This window comes from Bufo gargarizans, chromosome 1 (genome assembly GCF_014858855.1).
Source record: "Bufo gargarizans isolate SCDJY-AF-19 chromosome 1, ASM1485885v1, whole genome shotgun sequence".
Lineage (NCBI taxonomy): Eukaryota > Metazoa > Chordata > Amphibia > Anura > Bufonidae > Bufo > Bufo gargarizans.
The window spans coordinates 564,253,931-564,276,322 of NC_058080.1; the positions used below are offsets into that span (position 1 = coordinate 564,253,931).

The 22,392-nt window shown below is 43.6% G+C and overlaps 1 protein-coding gene across 1 annotated transcript in view; it reads right to left on the reverse strand.

Annotated features, from left to right (window-relative positions):
- Nucleotides 1-8,631: 8,631 nt before the first annotated feature.
- GLT1D1 (glycosyltransferase 1 domain containing 1) overlaps nt 8,632-22,392 on the reverse strand; it is a 133,893-nt gene continuing 120,132 nt past the window's right edge. Inside the window, exon 12 of the mRNA XM_044275645.1 lies at nt 8,632-10,499. Coding sequence (XP_044131580.1) covers nt 10,341-10,499 — 159 coding nt within the window. The 3' untranslated portion in view covers nt 8,632-10,340. The remainder of the gene's footprint in view (nt 10,500-22,392) is intronic.

Here is a 22,392-nt window from a genome sequence, read left to right on the forward strand (position 1 = left end):
TCTCTTTTTAGATCCTCTGGCTCCCACACATGCGCCTCATGCCCTTTCTTGGGCTGCTGCAGCTCTTGACTGAACTGTTCCCAGTCATTGTCATGTCCAGACACTTTCTCCTTCGCTTTGCAGGGCTCCATCAGCAGAGCATGCTTGCCCTGCTCGTTTCTTTTACGTGCATCTGGTTCACTTCTTTTCTCTTTCCAGCAGTAGTTTCTCCCACTACAGTGGCAGTTTCAGAGACCTCTGCTTCTTTAGTGGCTTTTTCCACTTCGGCTGCCGCTCCCTTTGTCTTAACTTTGGTCTCTGCAGAACCTGGGGACTTCACGTCAACCAACACATCGCCTTTAACTTCCTCAGACTTTGTCTTCTTGGAGTCTCAAGCTTCTTTGACAGCCTTCTCATCCTTCTCGGACATGGCACGATACACTTGCCCTCTTAACTCCTCCCTCTCTTTCTCATCGAGGCAGGAGGCACTGGGGTCTTCAGCAGACTCCTCGTCTTCTGGCATTTTCTCCAGAGGCTCACCCAGGACACTGTTCTCCTTTTGGGGAGGAGTCAGGAGAGACAGCCCATCGTAATAGCCAGGATCCAAAAACTGATCGTTCACTTCCTCGCACTTCTTCCCCAGCAGGCTGCTGGCTATTTGGAAGGCCTTGTAGGCAGAGGGGACATCTTCCAGGCTCGGGCTACACTCTACCACGGGTCTGTGGTTTTCAGCATCCATATCAGCCCCATCAACTGGTTCAGCAGAAGCATCTTCCATCTTCTCTGCATCAGCCAGCACCGCAGTGCCACCATCTCCAGACCAATTCTTAATAGGCTCTAACTTAGACTTCTCCAACTCATAGACGTTCTTCCCGACATCATCTATCTCTGCTCTGAGTTGCTTGTTCAGCCTCTCAAATTCATTGATGGCCTATTCCTCTGGATAGGACATAAATATCTCATGGGTGGGGGTCAGACACTCAACTGCTTTGACGTAGCTCCAACAATGGAAGTCGGCGATCGACCAACATGGCTTCAACCACTGTGTAGTGGACAGAGCTGGTTAATGCAGCACTGCTTTCATACACAATGGACAAAGCTGTGAATTTCTGGAGTCAAAGCTATCCCAAAACAGCTGACCCTGGGGATAGACCGTCAAAAATATAATCATGGACAATCCCTTTAAGGATTAATTCACACCTGCATACCTGATCTGTATTTTTCTTCCTCGTTTTAAGCCAATATTAGGAGAGGAGAGCAGCATAGCATTATAATAATGATTTTGACTTGCAAAATGAATGCAAAACACCAAACACTCAAGTGTGAATGAGGCCTAAGACAATAATGTGGCAAAAACTTTTTCACAAAGACCCTGCACCAATTAAAATAATATCTATGGGACACACATACATGTAGTTTGTTTGTAGGAAACATAATAACACAAAACTCATAAAGTGGTATAGGTTTAATAACATTTCTCAAAGGATTATCAACACGAATACACACATTTTTTTCCAGTAGTGAAGCCTACTCAGAGATCAGGTATAATGGAAAGATCTGCTCCTGTACTGGGCTGTTGACCCCCACCTGGTTTTGTCTCATAATAAATTATGGAAATCAAATAACTGAAGTGTGAACTTGACCTAAGACGTTCCCTCTAAGCCTTGGCAGCTGCTGAGCAGGGTCAGCTCAGAGCTGGGCACAGCGCCATCAAAGGTGGACGATAGGAAAACCTAAGATAATTGTCACATAAGAGAGCATACAGTGTAACCCCTGCACTGTCCAGTACAATACAGTATCATCCCTGCACTATCCTGTGTAATATACAGTATAATCCCTACACCATGCTGTACAGAATACATTATAATACCTGCACCATGCCATACAATATATAGTATAGTTTATACACCATGCTATACAATACACAATATAAACCCTACACCATGCTGTGTAATATACATGATAACCCCTGCACCATGCTGTATAATATACAGTATAATCCCTATACCATGTTGTACAGAATACATTATAATCCCTGAACCATGTTGTGTAATATACATTATAATCCCTACACCATGCTGTACAATATACAGTATAATCCCTGCACCATGCTTTATAGAATACATTATAATCCCTGCACCGTGCTGTACAATATACATTACAATTCCTGCACCATGCCATATAATGTACAATATAATCCCTGCACTGCTGTACAGTATACAAATACATGTGGCATTGTGCCGTGTGATCAAACTGTACATTTCAGAGTGGTCTTTTATTGTGGGCAATCTAAGGCACACCTGTGCAATATTCATGCTGTCTAATCAGCACCTTGATATGCGACACCTTTGAGGTGGGATGGATTATCTCGGCAAAGGAGAAGTGCTCACTAACACAGATTTAGACAGAGTTGTGAACAATATTTGAGAGTAATTTTTTTTTGTGTATGTAGAAAATGTTTTAGATGTTTGAGTTCAGCTCATGCAAAATGAGAGCAAAACCGAAAGTGTTGTGTTTATATTTTTGTTCAGTGTATATACATTCTACACCAATATACAGCCTATACCTATATACAGTCTACACAGTGTAGAATGTACATAGGTATAGGCTGTATATACACTGCCTGCCCCCCCCCAAAAAAAGTTGCCACCTGGATTTAATTAAGCAAATAGTTATGAGCCTCCTATTGGATAATTACTGCAAGGGCGATTATCTTTCAGCGGGCAACAAGTTATTTAACCCCAACTGGTGCAATGAGTTGCTTCTCATTTCTTAAACAACCATGTCGAAAGACACATCTCGTGGTCGTGGAAAAGATGTTAGTCTGTTTGAGAAGGGTCAAATCATTGGCATGCATCAAGCAGAGAAAACATGTAAGGAGATTGCAGAAACTACAAAAATTGGATTAAGAACTGTCCAACGCATTATTAAAAACTGGAAGGATAGTGGGGACCCATCGTATTCGAGGAAGAAATTTGGCGGGAAAAAAATCCTCAATGTTCGTGATCAGCGATCACTTAAACTTTTGGTGAAATCAAATCGAAGAAAAACAACAGTAGAACTCAGGGCTATGTTTAATAGTGAAAGTAAGAGCATTTCTACACGCACAGTGTGAAGGGGACTCAAAGGATTGGGACTGAACAGCTGTGTAGCCATAAGATTAGTGAGGCAAACCAGAAAAAAAGGCTTCAATTTGCTAGGGAGCATAAAGATTGGACTCTGGAGCAATGGAAGAGGGTCATGTGGTCTGATGAGTCAAGATTTACTGTGTTCCAGAGTGATGGGCGCATCAGGGTAAAAAGAGAGGCAGATGAAGTGATGCACCCATCAGGCCTAGTGCCTACTGTACAAGCCTGTGGGGGCAGTGCTATGTTCTGGGGTTGCTGCAGTTGGTCAGGTCTAGGTTCAGGAACAGTATGTGCTCCAAGAATGAGGTCAGCTGACTACCTGAACATACTTAATAACAAGGGCTTTCCATCAATGGATTTGTTCTTCCCTGATGGCACGGGCATATTCCAAGATGACACTGCCAGGATTTATCAAATTGTGAAAGAGTGGTTCAGGGAGCATGAGACATCATTTTCACACATGGATTGGCCACTACAGAGTCCAGACCTTAACCCCATTGAGAATCTTTTTTTTTTATTTTTTTTATTTTTTTTTTGGGACAGGCAGTGTAGGTATAGGCTGAGGGGGCAGCTGATGGCACTGGAGAGCAGCTGATGGCACGGAGGGGGAAGTTGATGGCACTGGGGGCAGCTGGTGGCACTAGGGGGGAAGCTGATGGCACTGGGGGAAGCTAGTGGCTCTGGGGGACAGATGATGGCACTGATGCCAACTTTACTCATGTCTAATTCACACGACCATGTCACAGCCATGTCTGTTTTTCAAACCGCAAACAGCGGATCCGCAAAACATGAGCAGAATCCGTGTTCACCCTGCATCGCAGACTCATTGACATCAATGGCTCAGCGACCCACAAATGTTGCAGATAAAGACATGTCCTATCTTTTGAACCATAGCTGTAAGGATCCAGACGCACGTGGAAGGACACCCTTCCTCCCCCTCCCAATTAGACTGACTCCAAATCTTCTTGATTCTTAAAGAGAACCTGTCATCAATTTTGTGCTGCCCATACCAATGGCAACATAAAGTAGAGACAGGCTAGTTGATTTCAGCAGTCTGTCATTTAAAAATTAAAAGTAAGTGGTTGCCGAGAACCAACATCACAATCATTGCAGACTGGGCCTGGAAAAGAGTCATGGCCACCTGAGAAGAGTCATGGTTATTCAGGAATTGCTGCTCTCCCTGCCCACCTGCTAATGACTGACAGTCGAACGCATGTTCGCCGCGGCGGGCGAACATATGCGATTTTCGGTCGGCCTCCTATACGTCATCATTGAGCAAACTTTGACCCTGTACCTCACAGTCAGTAGACACATTCCAGCCAATCAGCATACCCTCCCTCCCAGACCCTCCTACCGCCTATCAAAAAGCAAGGACAGCATCCATCTTAGATTAATTCTCAAGCTGCAGTGTCACAAAGTTGTAATCGCAATGCGATTAATACAGGTTATATTATTCGCATTGCGATTACAACTTAGAGCTGGGTTCCTAATGGTTATATTGATAGAATATAACGAAGATTGTGAATATAGCGCTATATTTGTTGTCAATTCTAGCAATACAACCATTGGGAACTCAGATCTAAGTTGTAATCGCAATGTGAATAATGCAGGTTATATTAATCGCATTGCGAATTCAACTTAGAGCTAAGTTCCTAATGGTTGTATTGCTAGAATAGACGGATATAACGAATATAGCACTATATTCTCAATCTTCGTTATATTCTAGCAATAAAACCATTAGGAACCCAGCAGCTCTAAGTTGAATTCGCAATGCGATTAATATAACCTGCATTAATCGCATTGCGATTGCAACTTTCTCAAATCTGACAGTACATTGGGCTCTAAGTTGAAATCGCAATGCGATTAATTCAAGTTCTATAAATCGCATTGCGATTTCAACAGAACTTCTGCCAACTTCCGTGCTCATGGAGCGTCCCCATCACCATGGGAACAACTCCATGCTAGAATGTACTGTCGGATTTGAGAAAGTTGAAATCGCAATGCGATTAATTCAAGTTCTATAAATCGCATTGTGATTACAACTTACCACACTCTGCGTCAACTACGTAATTTTCCATGGGAGTTTTGCCATGGATCCCCCTCCGGCATGCCACAGTCCAGGTGTTAGTCCCCTTGAAACAACTTTTCCATCACGATTGTGGCCACAAAGAGTACCTGTGGGTTTTCAAATTCGCCTTCCTATTGAAGTCTATTGCGGTTCGCCCGTTCGCGAACATTTGCGGAAAATTTTATGTTCGCGACATCACTACTAATCAACTGATTGCTACTACAAAGTATACATCGTGTTTATAAGTCCAGAAGTATAAAAGGACTGACAAATAGATCGCAAACTTAAAGGGAACCTGTCACCGGGATTTTGTGTATAGAGCTGAGGACATGGGCTGCTAGATGGCCGCTAGCACATCCGCAATACCCAGTCCCCATAGCTCTGTGTGCTTTTATTGTGTAAAAAAACTGATTTAATACATATGCAAATTAACCTGAGAGGAGTCCTGTCCCTGACTCATCTCATGTACAGGACTCATCTCGGGTTAATTTGCATATGTATCAAATCGTTTTTTTTACACAATAAAAGCACACAGAGTTATGGGGACTGGATATTGCGGATGTGCTAGCGGCCATCTAGCAACCTATATCCTCAGCTCTATACACAAAAAGAGGACCTGTTACCTCTCCCAACATGTCTGCTTTATTAATTATGTGAATTCCTCATGTAATAACGATTCTGGAGCATCTTTTCTTATGACTTTATACCATGTCATTCTATTATTCCTGTTAGAAGTTGTGAATGTATTGCTAGACATTTGCAATGAAGATCCACTTCAAGCAAATGCAGTAGCCATATCTGGGGAAGACAATGGAGAGATGACTGCTACTATCTCCACTGAAGTTTATGTGGGTTCTGAAGAACCCAAGTTGGAGACATCCCAATTGATGGAGTAGTTTGCTTCTGAAAAGCCCTGAAACGTAAGAAATAATAAAAACTGTGCCACAACCGCTGGTATATGTCCCAGTGGGTGCTTTTAAAAGTGTCCATAATTAGGGGTAAATTTTTGGTATACTCTGTATGAGTTCAAAGCATACAGTACACAGATATTCTTGAAATATGTGGTTTTCACAGTGAATTCTGGTCTTCAAAGCATTCTTCTCAGCCTGTTCTCACTCTCAGTCATGAAGTACAAAGCAGACAAGTGGGAATGGCTGTCTAATAAAATAACTATTTTTATATGTGATTTTTTTTTACCAAAAACATCCCTTCTTGGTAACATATCCTAATAAGATTTGAAGTAAAAGACTTTAGCACATAAGATCCAACACTTCATATGAGCTGTAGACTTTATGTAAGACTTCTAATACACACAACGCATTAGTTGCCTGCAGCATAAAATAGACACATTGACTAAACACTGAAAAGTGTGATTAGCAAATATGATCTGAAGCCTTGTACACAGTAAGCGCTTGCCTTGCTCTCGATTAAACACTCATCGACCCCAAAAAATAAATTGCGCACCCAGATAGAAATGTGTGCTGCAAAACTCAGTGTTGACTTATGTCTCAGGCAGATATGTCAAAGATTACTACAGGTAACGTCTGGTGTGACTAGACACTGGATCTTACCACAAGAGGGTGTAAAAGTACTGCCCTATAAAAAGGTTCTTAGCGGCTTCATTTAGGTAGTGTTCTTGGCAACGGATCGTTGACTGCTAGATATAACTCTACAGTGCACTTGAAGACATTTCGACCAATTGACAGACTTTGAGAGGGGGCGCATAGTTGGACAGAGAAGCAGGATGGTTGCTTTCACAAATTGCCAGCCATCTAACCCTTTCTGACCGAGCTGTAAGGAGGTGTCGGGAGCAGTGAAGGCACGCACACACGGCGAACAGACTCCAAAGGCCCAGATAGACCACAAGTAGGATTATTTGATCCCCCAACAAGAAAAAGCAGTTCCTATTGTTTCATTGTCGACCATCCATACACAGGTGGTACCTTCATTACGAACCCATCTCTACTCTGACCATTCCCAGGGGAAGGAAATTTATCATAGTACCCCTTACGTGTCCCTTCAGCAGCCAATGTTGCCTTCTCTTGCAGTGGTGACATGAACAAGAAACCTACACTGATATAGACTGGAACTGTATGGCCTTTAGTGACAAATCCAGGTTCTGTTTGGGATCCCACATTAGACATGCTTGAGTGTGGAGGCTTCATGGTGAACACTTCAACCTTGCCTTTGCTGTAGAGCAGGGGTCTCAAACTCGCGGCCCTCAGTACAATATTTTGTGGCCCGCATCAACGGCCGGCCTGCGCAAAAATGAATGAAAAAAAAATAAAATCATCTGACTTACTGTAGTACTGCTGCAGCGCCGCGCCGCCCGCCCAGCCTGCGAGTGCAGTCATGGCAACACACAGTCACATGGGCTCAGGGCAGGCCACGGGGGTGTGACAGGGTGAGTGAGCAGCGCCGCGGCGGTGGGAAGCAGCCAGAGCAGAGGGACTGTCAGAGGCGAGCAGTCAGACACAGCAACAGCGGTCAGAAAAAGATTGAATTGAAGAGTCGCAGGCAGCCGGCAGGAGAGTCAGGACAGGTCAGGTTGTGTTATGTTAGGGTAGCGAGTGTGATGTGAGTGACAACACAACATGGATGGCATGGCGGGGGAGAAATATGATAACATGGATGGGGGGGAGAAATGTGACAAGATGGAGGATGGAGGGAGCCAGAGGGGGAGAAATGTGACAACATGGAGGGAGCCGGGAAGGGGGGGGGGGGAATGTGACAACATGGAGGGAGCCGGGAACTGTTAATAATGACATTCGAGGACTTTTTTTTTTTGCGAAATCCCTTATGCGGCCCAGCCTCACCCAGACTCTGCCTCCTGCGGCCCCCAGGTAAATTGAGTTTGAGACCCCTGCTGTAGAGCAACACACTGCCCCAAATTCTGGGGTGATGATTTGAAGAGCCATCACATACAACAGTCAGTCACTCCTAGTAGTGATACAAGGACAAAGCTTCACAATATATGCAGCACATATTGTGGCCACATATGTTACTTCTCATGGCGGGGCTTCCAACTGACATCTTTTTTTTAGTATGATAATGCTCGTCTACACACAGCAATGGTTTCCCAGGAATGTCTATGCCAGATTCCAACACTTCCTTGGTCTTTTTGGTCATCAGATTTATTACCAATTGAACATTTATGGGACCAGCTAGGATGCCAGCTTCAGCAGCATATAAGTGTGCAGGATCTACAGGCCCTGCTGCAACATCTGTAGGCAAACGTGCCGCAAAATACCATAATTGAACCTGTATGTGTCTATGCCCATGCCCAACTGTATCTCATCCTGTATCCAGGCTAGAGGTGGCCCAACAGGGTACTAGAGCCTCTTTTTAATTTTACAGTTTTCCCCAATAAATGTATCCTTTTGCTCTAAAATTGTAATCACTTACATATATCATCACTACATTCTCACAGATAAAGTTTTATTCGATTCCAACAACTCCTGCTTGGTACAGTATTTTATTTGTCAATGACTAGAGAACCTTTATGGCCTACAATTGCTGAGTGAACATGCTCCAGCCTAATAAAAAGGAGGACATATGGTGGAAGGCACATAACATGACTGAAATAAAGCAATAGAGAATAATATGAGATATTTCTTCTACAATAACTCCAGTGCATACATCACATTATTAGGACTCCCTGTAGACTACGGCTATGCAGAAACTCTTAGATACCTTCAAGCTGCAGCACAAAGAGCATTATCACAATGTGATCTCAATAATTCCTTATAGGGAACAAAGTTGCCTGTGCCATTTAAATTTTTAACAAAAATCTGGCTGATACAGATGTTTGCCACAATTATGTTTCTTGAAGTCGATTTCCTTCTGATTTATGGCTAGTAGACGGTCTCTGTCCATGTCACCAGAACCTGATGCCATTATGAATAGTACATTTCTTGGTTGGAAAGTACAGCTAGTGTGATGCATCATCCCTATTCTCAAGGCCCAAAAAATCCATAGTCATGGCATATGCAACACATCTGTCAAAAACATGAAAATTGCTACTATTTACAGTTTTAATCTGTATGTAAAAAATCCCTTTAATGAATGACACAACACAATTCTAAAAGGTAATCTTTTAGCATGTTTGATCCCTCAAAGCAGCTGCCAGCACTGTATAGAAGAAAGGCAGAGCAGCAGTCATACCATAAGTAATGGTCAAGCAGGCTGCATGACCGAACAATTGATGCTTTCATCCACCACGCTGCTGCAACTGGGGGTGGCAGTCCCTTCCTGTTCAGTGTCCTGGGCTCTCTACACTGAATAGTATCCACCCCCAAAAGCTCTCAGAGAAAGAGTGAGGGGCTGGCAGGTCAGTGAATATGAAATAAAGGCGGTATTACACCTGCCCATGTTTTTGGCAGATGCTTGCAAAGGAGCGTTTGAATGAATGCTCATTAGCGATCATCTTGCAGTGTAATACTGCCGCCGATTACCAGATGAATAAGCGAACGCTTGTTCATTGGGCAATTGTGACTGTTAAGCATGCTTAAAAATTATTGTTTGCTGGTGGCGGATCATGCTGTCTAATTACGATCTGCCACAGGCAAACCACTAGACAGTATGGGGACGAGCAATGGCATAGTGATCGCTCCATGTAATAGCAGAGGCCTCCTCCGCTAGCTAGCATGAGAGTAGCAGGAGGGAATGATCGCTTGCTCAATCGGCCTGTGTAATACATGCTTAACAGTCTCCTGGGGTGACAATGCCAGGGAGATAAAAACATTGGTTTATCGGCCATGTAACTTGCATGATGAATACAGTAAGATTATGAACTTAATTAAAATTTTGAAATAAACTAACTTGCCAACTACAGCATGTATGACTGTGCTGCTCTCTCCGTCACCTTTCTAGTGCTGTCAACAGTTTCCAGGGTTCAAAATTGCTGAGAGATTCAGTTAAAACAAGAATACACAAGTTCCAATTAAAACCCAGATACAGACAGAAATGTCAAAAAACATTCACCCAGAACATGAAAACAGATGTTTTCTTAACAAAAAAAAAACATTTTCTTTAAAAACTGTTCAGATACAAATCTTAAAAACATCACTTATTTTAAAGTTGTAGAAAATAAATTCACAATATGAAAATATCTAGTCATTCATATGCAGCTGAAATTCATATACATCCATCGTCTTCGTTTCACTTCAAAGTCCTTCAGTCAGGAAGATTTGCACAAGATTTTGATAGGTTTCCCTTTCAAGCTCCCATGAATGGCGAGTACGAATATAGTTCTTTGCATTATTAGTAATTTTCCTTTTCAGGTCTGGTTCACTCATCAGTCTCTTAGCCAGTTTGACAAATTCCTAAAAGAGAACACAGGAGATCAATAAGAGCATCATAATCATTCAAGGAGGTGTCACAGGATCTACAAAGTGAGGATACAAAAAAGAAATAGAGCGCGCTACACTTCATCATGGAACCACACATCACTCTCGCCCAAAGCTACAACTGAAACAATAATTAGGTTACTATTCTATCCCCAGAGGACTTCATATAGGCTTCCTCGTTATGACACCACCACAGGTTGCCTCACAGATGATCATGTTTCAAGGGAGATAGGGAATGTGACCTCATAAAATGATGAAATTAACTTAAAGGGAACCTGTCATGTGGATATTTGATTATAAATCTAATTATATACAATAATTAACTACTAAAAAGTGCCTTAGATGTATTCACTTACTGGTGTGACAGATGGTTACCTCATAATATACACACAAAGATGCCGCATGCTAATGAGCTGATTTGAGTCCAGCGTGATGTCATGGAGTCCAGCGCATATTTAATTCAGAGCTATAGCCACTCCCCGCCCACCTGCTGCTGATTCCTATGGAAACAAACTGTCATTCAGCAGCAGGTGGGCGGGGAGAGTCAGGAGCTCATGAATATTCATGACTCATCATTATCAGCTGGAGCTTTTCAATACAAGATGTTGGCAGATTGACTGGGTAAATTAAATAAAGTGACCCAGCATTTTGCTAAGCAAATCAGTCACTTATTTATGTTGCCCTTAGTTAGGACACCATAAAACTGGTGACAGGTTCCCTTTAAGGCTCTTTCACACTTGCGTTCTTTTCTTCCGACATAGAGTTCCGTCGTCGGGGCTCTATGCCGGAAGAATCCTGATCAGTTTTATCCTAATGCATTCTGAATGGAGAGAAATCCGTTCAGGATGCATCAGGATGTCTTCAGTTCCGGAACGGAACGTTTTTTGGCCGGAGAAAATACTGCAGCATGCTGCGCTTTTTGCTCCGGCCAAAAATCCTGAAGACTTGCCGCAAGGCCGGATCCGGAATGAATGCCCATTGAAAGGCATTGATCCGGATCCGGCCTTAAGCTAAAAGTTGTTTCGGCGCATTGCCGGATACGACGTTTAGCTTTTTCTGAATGGTTACCATGGCTGCCAAGACGCTAAAGTCCTGGCAGCCATGGTAAAGTGTCGTGGGGAGGGGGGGGAGCAGCATACTTACCGTCCGTGCCGCTCCCGGGGCGCTTCAGAGTGACGTCAGGGCGCCCCAAGCGCATGGATCACGTGATCGCATGGCACGTCATCCATGCGCATGGGGCGCTCTGACGTCATTCTGGAGCGCCCCGGGAGCCGCACGGACTGTAAGTATACCGCTCCCCGCTCCTACTATGGCAACCAGGACTTTAATAGCGTCCTGGCTGCCATAGTAACACTGAAAGCATTTTGAAGACGGATCCGTCTTCAAATGCTTTCAGTACACTTGCGTTTTTCCGGATCCGGCGTGTAATTCCGGCAAGTGGAGTACACGCCGGATCCGGACAACGCAAGTGTGAAAGAGGCCTAACTTTTTTTTTTTTTTTTTTTTTTTTTTACATAAAAAAAAACTTAAGATTATGTTTAAGGTGTAATCTCACTTTAGTAAATGGCATTTATCATGCAGAGAAAGTTCATATAAGGCACTTACTAACGTATTGTGATTGTCCATATTGCCTCTTTTGCTGGCTTCATTCATTTATCATACATTATACACTGCTCGTTTCTACTGCCGCAGCACACATAAGTGGTGGCTGGGACGGGAGATGCTGTGCAAGCGTACTGTCATGGTAGGCCTATGTGAGCTCCCACGGTCCTAGGCCCCAAAGAGGCCAGCACATTTTTATTTTAGAGTGTGCAAGCACGGCCACTGCTGCTGGATTGCAGGGTGGTCGTAACCCCTATACAAGCAGGGTATAATGTGAAAAATGAATCCAGCCAGCAAAGGAAGCAATATGGACAATTACAATACACTGGTAAGTGCCTTGTATGAACTTTATCTACATGGTAAATGCCATTTGCTGCTAATTATCTATGTCCATATATATAACAATGCAGTGTTTGAAATGGCCACTACATTCGAGTGCGACATTACTTTATATTTAAAGCATTAAAATATGTTGAGACCTCCTGTACTATACACAACTCTTTCCAGCAGAAATCTCATTATCAACATAGCCATTACAATGAATGAGAACACCTATATATAGATAACAAAGGCTACACCATTCACAATACATAATGTCACATCTAATCCACTCCCTTCCCCCTGTACACGGACCTCTCAATCTATAAATCAGAAAAAATATATATAAAAAAATTGTATGAAAGAATGCATGTCACTATCTGGTTTTAAAACCCAGAACAAAAATCTTGGGCTGAGGAAGTCTAGCAGGCAAAACTTAAAGGGATTTTCTGGAATTACTATGATGCTTAACACATATGCTGATAAAGTTGATAACCTCATTTATATCTTTCCCATGTTTTTTTTTTTCAACTTAGACTCTCCTGACCCGTATTTACCATGTAAAAAAAAATGGTTTGTTTCCATTCCTTATGTAGCACTTACTGTTCCTGTATCCAACCAAACCCATGATGCACTTCTCCTTTCTCTGCCACAGCTTTAGCACCGCCTCTAACAACTGCCAGCTACTTTATAGCTCCTCCCACCCAGCTAGTTACATAGACCCTCCTCTATCACTGCCCCCGTTGCTGCTTAGACACGCCCATGGACATAACCTCGCAGGAAATGAGAAAGAGCAGCATGAAAATGGTCATGTCACCACAGCCCAGAATGAAAAGTAGGAGCAATACAAGTAAAAAATATATAACAAAATTATAGCTACCTTCTAAATGATTATTTTAAAGGATGCAAATCAGACAACCCCTTTAAGATGGGTGACAAGTGACCACGATGCATGCACTGTGCCTTACGTGTTTTTTACTTTTACTACACGCAGTTTATACACTAGCATTAGAGATGAGAAGTTTTGAAAAATTACATTCGGCCGATTCGCTGAAGTTTGCCAAGAAATTTGATTAGTTACAAATTAATTTGTCATGAATTGCTATAAATCAGGTATACCCGTACGTCACAGTGGCTGAGGGAATGTTAGGAGCAGGCCATGATAAATTTTGCTCCACTGCACACTTATGTGCAGGGCGTTAAATTACACCTGTCTGTAATACGGACTTAGTGGAAGTAGCTGGTCAGCACTCGCTTGTTGCACGCCGCGCGGGATCTGGATCAATCTCCACATGCAATAAAGTAAAGGATCCCAGCAGACGTGTCTTGAGCTTGTGAAGGTTTATTGTCAAAATAACATTTGTCAAAGTAACAATGACGCGTTTCGGCTATGTTAGCAGCCTTTTTCAACAGAATATCCATCAGGAGTAATACGGACTTAACATAATGCTAGTGTTACTCTCACTTTGTAACACATGCAGCTGCCATTTTAGGAAAAACTGATTCATTACCACGAAGCAGGAGGAAATTTGGCTTTGTTATGAATTGAAGTTTTCCTAAACTTAGGACCGAATTCTTTTCTTCGATCAACACTAACTAGCATCTTCTAAGTAGAAATAAACCTCTGCTGGAACAGGTCGAGTCTGATGGTATTTCACCATTTGCGGCTCTGTTCCACATTGCACAAAGCCGACTTAAGACCAATCTACAATTCTTAAATCTCGCTTGGAGGTGATATTAAGAGCCGCCTACAAAAAGGCAATTTTGTGTTAGGGTCCATTCACACATCCATGTGTGTTTTGTGGATCCACAAAGCCCGGACACCAGCAACGTGCGTTCCACATTTTGCGGACCGCACATCGCTGGCACTTAATAGTAAATGCCTAATCTTGTCCGCAATTCTGGACAAGAATAGGCCATGTGCTATTTTTTTCGGGAACGGAATTGCGGACCCGGAAGTCACTTTTTGGATTTTCTACTCTAGGGGTGCATCAGGGGGCCTTCAAATGGGACATGGTGTCAAAAAACCAGTCCAGCAAAAACTGCCTTTATTATTTACAACGTTCATCTGACAGGTTAGATCATGTGCTATTTTTATAGAGCAGGTTCTTACAGATGCGGCGATACCTAATATGTATACTTTTTTATTTTTTTATTTAGGTTTTACACGACAATATCATTTTTGAAACAAAAAATAATAATAATAATTATGTTTTAGTATCCCCATAGTCTGAGAGCCATAGTGTTTTCAGTTTTTAGGCTATTGTCTCAGGTTGAGCATCATTTTTGCGGGATGAGATGACGGTTAGATTGGCACTATTTTGGGGTGCATATGACTTTTTGATCGCTTGCTATTACACTTTTTGTGATGTAAGGTAACAAAAAAAAGCTTTTGTGACAGTGTTTAAAAAAAATAATAATAGTGTTCACGTGAGGGGTTAGGTCATGTGGTATTTTTATAGAGCAGGTTCTTATGGACGTGGCAATACTTAATATGTATACTTTTTTTTTAAGGTTTTACACAATATCATTTTTGAAACAAAAAAATGTTTTAGTGTATCTGAAGTCTGAGAGCCATAGTTTTTTGTAATTTTTTGAGCGATTGTCTTATGTAGGGTATCATTTTTTGCGGGATGAAGTGTCAGTTAGATTGGCACTATGGTGGGGGGCATACACCTTTTTGATCGCTTGGTATTGCACTTTTAGTGACGTAAGGTGACAAAACAATTTTTTTTTAGCACATTTTTTTATTTTTTAATTTTTTTTTGACAGTGTTCGGCTGCTTTCACACTAGCGTTCGGGTGTCCGCTCGTGAGCTCCGTTTGAAGGGGCTCACGAGCGTACCCGAACGCAGCCGTCCAGCCCTGATGCAGTCTGAATGGAGCGGATCCGCTCAGACTGCATCAGTCTGGCGGCGTTCAGCCTCCACTCCGCTCGCCTCCGCACGGACAGGCGGACAGCTGAACGCTGCTTGCAGCGTTCGGGTGTCCGCCTGGCCGTGCGGAGGCGTGCGGATCCGTCCAGACTTACAATGTAAGTCAATGGGGACGGATCCGTTTGAAGATGCCACAATATGGCTCAATCTTCAAGCGGATCCGTCCCCTATTGACTTTACATTGAAAGTCTGGACGGATCCGTCCGAGGCTATTTTCACACTTAGCTTTTTTTTGCCATTTTAATGCAGACGGATCCGTTCTGAACGGAGCCTCCGTCTGCATTAATATGATCGGATCCGTTCAGAACGGATCCGATCGAACGCTAGTGTGAAAGTAGCCTAAATCTGAGGGGTTACGTCATATGATATTTTCATAGAGCCGGTCGTTACGGATGTGGCGATACCCAATATGTATACTTTCTTTTATTTTTTTAAGTCTTACACAACAATATCATTTTTGAAACAAAAAATAAATAAAAATCATGTTTTAGTGTCTCCATAGTCTGAGAGTCATAGTTTTTTCAGTTTTTTGGGGGCGATTGAGGAGATGACAGTTAGATTGGCACTATTTTGGTGTACATACGACTTTTTGATCACTTTTATTACCTTTTTTGGGAAGTAAGATGGGCAAAATTTCAATTTCATCATAGTTTTTTTTCTTTCTTTCTCTTTATGGCGTTCGCCGTGCGGGGAAAGTAACATGACTGTTTTATAGATCAGGTCATTACAGACGCGGTGATATCAAACAGGTTTAAAAATAAAAATAAAAATAAATTCTCTAATCAGTGATAAATGTGTTTATTTTTTGGACTCAGACCCACTTAGTTCTTGGTTCAGTGTACTGTACTGTATTTTCACTTTACTTGGTCTGATCAGCACCATGGACAGCGGGAAGCCTGTGAAGGCGCCCGGTAGCCATGGTAACCATCACTCGCTGCCACAACAGAGAAGCGGGAGATGGGGAGGGGGCCCCCTCCCTCTGTGATCCTGTCAAGAATCGGGGGCTGAAAAGGCACAGCAGCCCCCGATGGGAGAGGGAGGGAGCTCCCTCCCTGTTAACCTCTTCCATACAGTGGTCCCTACAGACCGCGGCATGGAAGAAGCTAAACAGCTGACATCTGTGTGATGTCAGCCGTTTCAAGCAGATTGTCAGCAATGTGCCGACACTCTGCTTTACAAGCTCGGCCATCCTGAGAGAGGGGGTGGGCGGATGATCGCACGCCTGCCCGCCCCCCCAGCACATCACAAACAGGGCTGAATTGATCTGCGGTTTGCAACGATCGCCGATATGGGGGGGGGGTCACAGGCCCCCCCCTCGGCATTGACCCAGGGTGCCTGCTGGTGCAAGCAGCAGGCACCCAGTTCTGCGCAGCGGTGAGCGGAACTACACAGGGCGTACAGGTACGCCCTCTGTGTCCGTAAGAGGTTAATGGCGCCATTTCGGGGTACACATAATTTTCTGATTAACTATTATTAACTCTTTCTGGGAGGGCGTTCATTTTTCGGTATAAATAACATAATATCTTTATTCTCTGGGTCAGTACGATTACAGTGATACCAAATTCTGCTTCCCAAGACCCATAGATTAATTTTTTTTTATTTCTATGGAGTTGTGTGAGGGCTTGATTTTTGCGGGACGACTTGTATTTTTCATTAGCATTATTTTGAAGTAAATGGCGCTTTTTGATCACTTGTTATTAAAAAAAAAAATTTCAGTGGCAACTAAGAATAAATTCTGTCTGTCTTGGGGGGGATTTTTTTATTGAATAAATGAGGGTTTTTGTTACTTCTTTTTGTTACTATAACATTTTGATTGCTTTTAAAATGCAATGCATTGTCCCTATAGTGCATTGCATTTTAATGGCAATGCTATTCTAACATTGCCCAGCAGGCTGGAAATTACTGAAGGCTGGTCTGGGGCTTACATTAGAGCTCTGCCAGCCGTCACACACATTGGCACCCCACGATCGCATTTGCGGGGTGCCGATGGAAGACAGAGGGAGCCCACTCCCTCTGTCAGCACTTTACATGCTGCTGCATCCCCGCGGCATGTAAAGTGTTAAACAGCCCGAATTGGCACTCCTGCCGGTCCAGGCTCTTAGAGCAGGGCCGTGGCTCTCATGTGCTTAGACTGGGCCGCCGTAAAAAAGCACCTGTGCAGTGCTTAGACTGGGCCGCCGTAAAAAAAGCACCTGTGCAGTGCTTAGACTGGGCCGCCGTAAAAAAAAGCAGCGGCCCAGCCTAAGGCCCCTTAGTGACAGCTGTAAAAACACGTATAGGTGGTCACTAAAGGGTTAATAAAAGGGCAGGATCCCCCTCCCCACTATAAAATTAAAAAAAATGCCGCAGATATGCGCAGTGGTGATCTGCCTTTAGCACAATAACCATCAGGGACCATTACTATTGGTCCCTGACAATGTGGTCTCCATGATAACCCTATCCTGAAGATCACATCAATCATATTTACTAAACACAGCCAGGACATGGGCTGTGCTTCTCTCTTCCCTCATTGCAGTTGTTCGAGAGAGAGAGAAAAAGAAAGAGAGAGAAAGAGAGAGAGAGATCAGACTTCTGTACCAGGTTGTGCGATTTACTGTGAAAAAAAGAAAAATCAGTTCATAAACTGTCCATCCGTAACTGGAGGGTAGTGGGCATCTGTCATTGGGTGTCTATTATAGATAGTCAGTTACTTTCATTAGGGACCGTGTGTCTGTCTGTTACTGGCAGTTAGAGGCCATCTGTCACTGGCGGTCAGAGGCCAACTGTCACTGTCCATCTGTTATGGTCCATCCATAAATGTCGGTCAGTGGACGTACTGCTACTGACGCTAGTGAACACTTACTTTTAAATTTTTAGGGTGGGATTGCACTGTTATGGGGGGGTCTGTGGATTGCACTGTTATGGGGGGGGATCCGTGGATGGCACTGTTATGGGGGGGGATCTGTGGGGGGCACTGTTATGGGGGGGATCGGAGGGGGGCACTGTTATGGGGGGGTGATCTGTGGATGTCACTGTTATGGGGGGGGTCTGATCTGTAGAGATCACTGTTATGGGGGGGTGATCTGTGGATGGCCCCCATAACAGTGCCATCCACAGATCTCCCACCCCCATAACAGTGCCATCCACATATCCCCTACCCCATAATAGTGGCATCCACAGATGCCCTAATTTACGGGAGCTAAACCTGTGGGAGGGGCCGGTGTCATGCAAATGCGGCGGGGATGGTGTGGTCACTGTACTCCGGCCCCACCGCTCACTCACTGCTTTATTGCCTAAACATTTTATAATAGCTTTCATTGAAGTTTCGATCCCCAGCCCCATCTGTACTACTTACTAAATGTCCTGTAGCAGCCAGAGCAGGGCGGCCGGCCGAAACTCACTGACATCACGTGCCTGCGCCGCCTACTTTATGAATGATGTAAAATGGCAGTATTCGCCCCATAAGACGCATGGGCATTTTCCCCCCATGGGCATTTTCTCAGATCAGAACGCTGCTCATAACAGCATCAGAATGACAGAAATGTGGGACAACTGCTTTGTTGGGAAGACTCTAGAAATCTGCCTCCCTTATAAGTGCACAGCTTCACTTCTCATCTGTATGCGCCACAAAGATTAGAATGTGGCATCTAAGACAGTAACAGGGTTATCCATCAAAAAATATTTTTTCTCCAATTTCATGCAAGTTTTATTAATTTGAATAAAACCATATATACTCATTATTTCATCCTATAATAATTTTACACTCAGCATGCTCACTACACTATTAAGAAGCATGCTTTAAGGGATCTAGTTTTTAAAATGGGGTCATTTATAAGGGTTTTCTATCATTTTGCAGCTCAATGTCATTACATGTGTGCAATGGTGCCTGACCATTTTCAGTTTATTATCTGAAAGGCCCCAGGTGCTTCTTCATGTTTGGGCCCTGCCATGTGTCAAGACATAAGACTGGGACCACAATGGGGATATTTCTGAAGACAGGAGAAATGGGGTGATACATTTAGAGAGGTACTTCTTAATTTTCATGTGCTTTGTAGAGAAAAAAAAAAACGGTCTTTAAATCGACACTTTTGTGTAAAAAAAAATATATCTAAATTGCATTTTTTCACCTTCTTAGCATTAACTTCTTTAAAAAAAAAAAATAGGGGGTTAAAAAAAACTCATTAGACCCATAGATGAATACGTTAAGGGGTCTAGTTTTTAAAATGGGGTCACTTCTGGGGGGGATTATTTTGACACTTATAAGCCTCTGCAAACTTGGCTTGTTGCAGGAAAAAATATGTAGTTCAAAAATTTTACAATGAATGTTAAAATGGTAAGGGTACTTTCACACTTGGGGCAAAGGATTCCGGCAGGCAGTTCAGTCGCCGGAACTGCCTGCCAGATCCGGCAAAACCAGGCACAAACGGATGGCATATGTCAGACGGATCCGTCTGACAAATGCATTGAAATACCAGATCCGTCTCTCCGGTGTCACCCGGAAAAACGGATCCGGTATTTCTTTTTTTCACAGATTTAAAGGTCTGCGCATGCACGGACCGGAAGAATGGATAGGTCAATGCGGCAATTTTAATGCCGGATACAGCACTAATACATTTCAATGGAAGTGAATGCCGGACTCAACATTCCGGAAAGTGTTGAGGATTTTTGGCCGGAGAGAAAAATACAGCATGCTGCGGTATTTTCTCTGGCCAAAAAACCTAAGAGGGACTGAACTGATGCATCCTGAACGGAATGCTCTCTATTCATAATGCATTAGGATAAAACATCTGTGGCATTGTGCTGTGTGGTCAAACTGTACATTTCAGAGTGGTCTTTTATTGTGGGCAGCCTAAGGCACACCTATGCAATATTCATGCCGTCTAATCAGCACCTTGATATGCCACACCTGTGAGGTGGGATGGATTATCTCGGCAAAGGAGAAGTGCTCACTAACACAGATTTAGACAGATTCGTGAACAATATTTGAGAGTAATGGGTCTTTTGTGTATGTAGAAAATGTTTCAGATCTTTAAGTTCAGCTCATGCAAAATGGGAGCAAAACAAAGTGTTGAGTTTATATTTTTGCTCAATATATATATATATATATATATATATATATATATATATATATACACATATACATACATACATACACACACACACACACACACACACACACACACACACACACACACACAGTGGTCTCTCAAGATACAATGTTAATTGGTTCCAGGGGGACCATTATATGTGGAAACCATTGTAAGTTGTAAATGTCATCCAAGATAAGAGAAAAGGAAGATTTAAGAAAAATAAGCAGATAACTAAGACAGATAAAACAAGTCGTTACATATAACAGTCAGGAATAACTGCTAACTAGCAACTAATGCAGCTATTTCACCAGAGAAGTGACCTTAGTCTGAGAAATTGTATGTTGAGTCTGGTTTCAACTTACGATGGGTCAGAAGAGACCATTGTATGTTGAACATATTGTATCCTGAGTAGTGATGAGCGAACTTCTGTTTTAAGTTCGGCATCTAAAGTTCGGCTTCCGGTTAGCGGAGAATCCCGATATCGATTCAGAATTCCGTTGTGGTCCGTGGTAGCGGAATCAATAATCGGCCATTATTGATTCCGCTACCACGGACCACAACGGTATTAGGAATCCATATCGGGATTCTCCGCTAACCGGAAGCCGAACTTTAGATACCGAACTTAAAACAGAAGTTCGCTCATCACTAATCCTGAGGCCATTGCATCTTAAGGGATTTTATTTATATATATATATATATATATATATATATATATATATATATATATATATAGTGTTAATACATATTACACTTTCTTCTCTGGTCGAACCACCTGCCGTTTATCCTCCTCGTCCACCTTTGTTTGCATTCAGAGATGGACTGACAAATCCAAAAACCTCTGCTCCCTTACTCTACCATCAGTGCTGGTGTAGTGATCTTCCAGTGATGCAGGTGAAGTTGCTCAGACACCTGTAACCCCTTTGTGACTTGCACGTGCAGAGGGCACCATAGGTGCAGAGTTTCTCCTGTTTCAAACAGCAGAGACCTGCAGCACATGTATGTGATCAGCCATAAGGCTGATCGCATACATTTTAGGCTACTTTCACACTTGCGTTCTGAACGGATCCCATCGTCTGCATTATATGAGCGGATCCGTCTGGGCACACCCGTCTGCATTATCCGTCTGCATTATATTGTAGAAAACGGATCCGTCTGCATTATATTGTAGAAAAAATTCTAAGTGTGAAAGTAGCTTCAGACGGATCCGTCCAGACTTTACATTGAAAGTCAATGGGGGACGGATCCGTTTGCCTCCGCACGGCCAGGTGGACATCCGAACGCTGCAAGCAGTGTTCAGGTTAGGGCTGAAACGATTATTCGAATAACTCTTAAATCGAGTCAAAAAATTCATCGATGCAGTTTCCCTGCATCGAGGAATCGTTTACATCACGTGATCACGGAGCGGGAGTGAAATTAAGGCCCCATGCACACGGCCGTTGTTCACGGCCGTGTGCGGGCCGTGGAACCGCGGCCTGGATCCCTCCTGAGAGCAGGGGCGCACGGCGTCACTGGTTGCTATGACGCCGTGCGCTCCCTGCTGCCGGCACAGTACAGTAATACACTGGTATAGATCATACCAGTGTAGTACTGTATTGCGGCCGTGTGCATGGGGCCTTAGCGTCTCACTCACCGCTTCCGTGTCCTCCGGAGGCCAGAGAGGCAGGACTGAGCCGGCCGGCACAGCGGAGGGAGGAGGAGGGAGTCTCTCCCTCCCCACTGTGCCCGACTGCCGCTGAACACCAATGAGGACAGAGTAGGAGGAGGAGGAGGGGAGGGACTGCGGCCACTGCGCCACCAATGAATGTGCCGGCCATATCCCACAGGGTCCCCCTCCTCCCCCAGCCTCTGATCTGCCTGCCCCCCTCCCAGCCTCTGATCTGCCTGCCCCCCTCCCAGCCTCTGATCTGCCTGCCCCCCTCCCAGCCTCTGATCTGCCTGCCCCCCT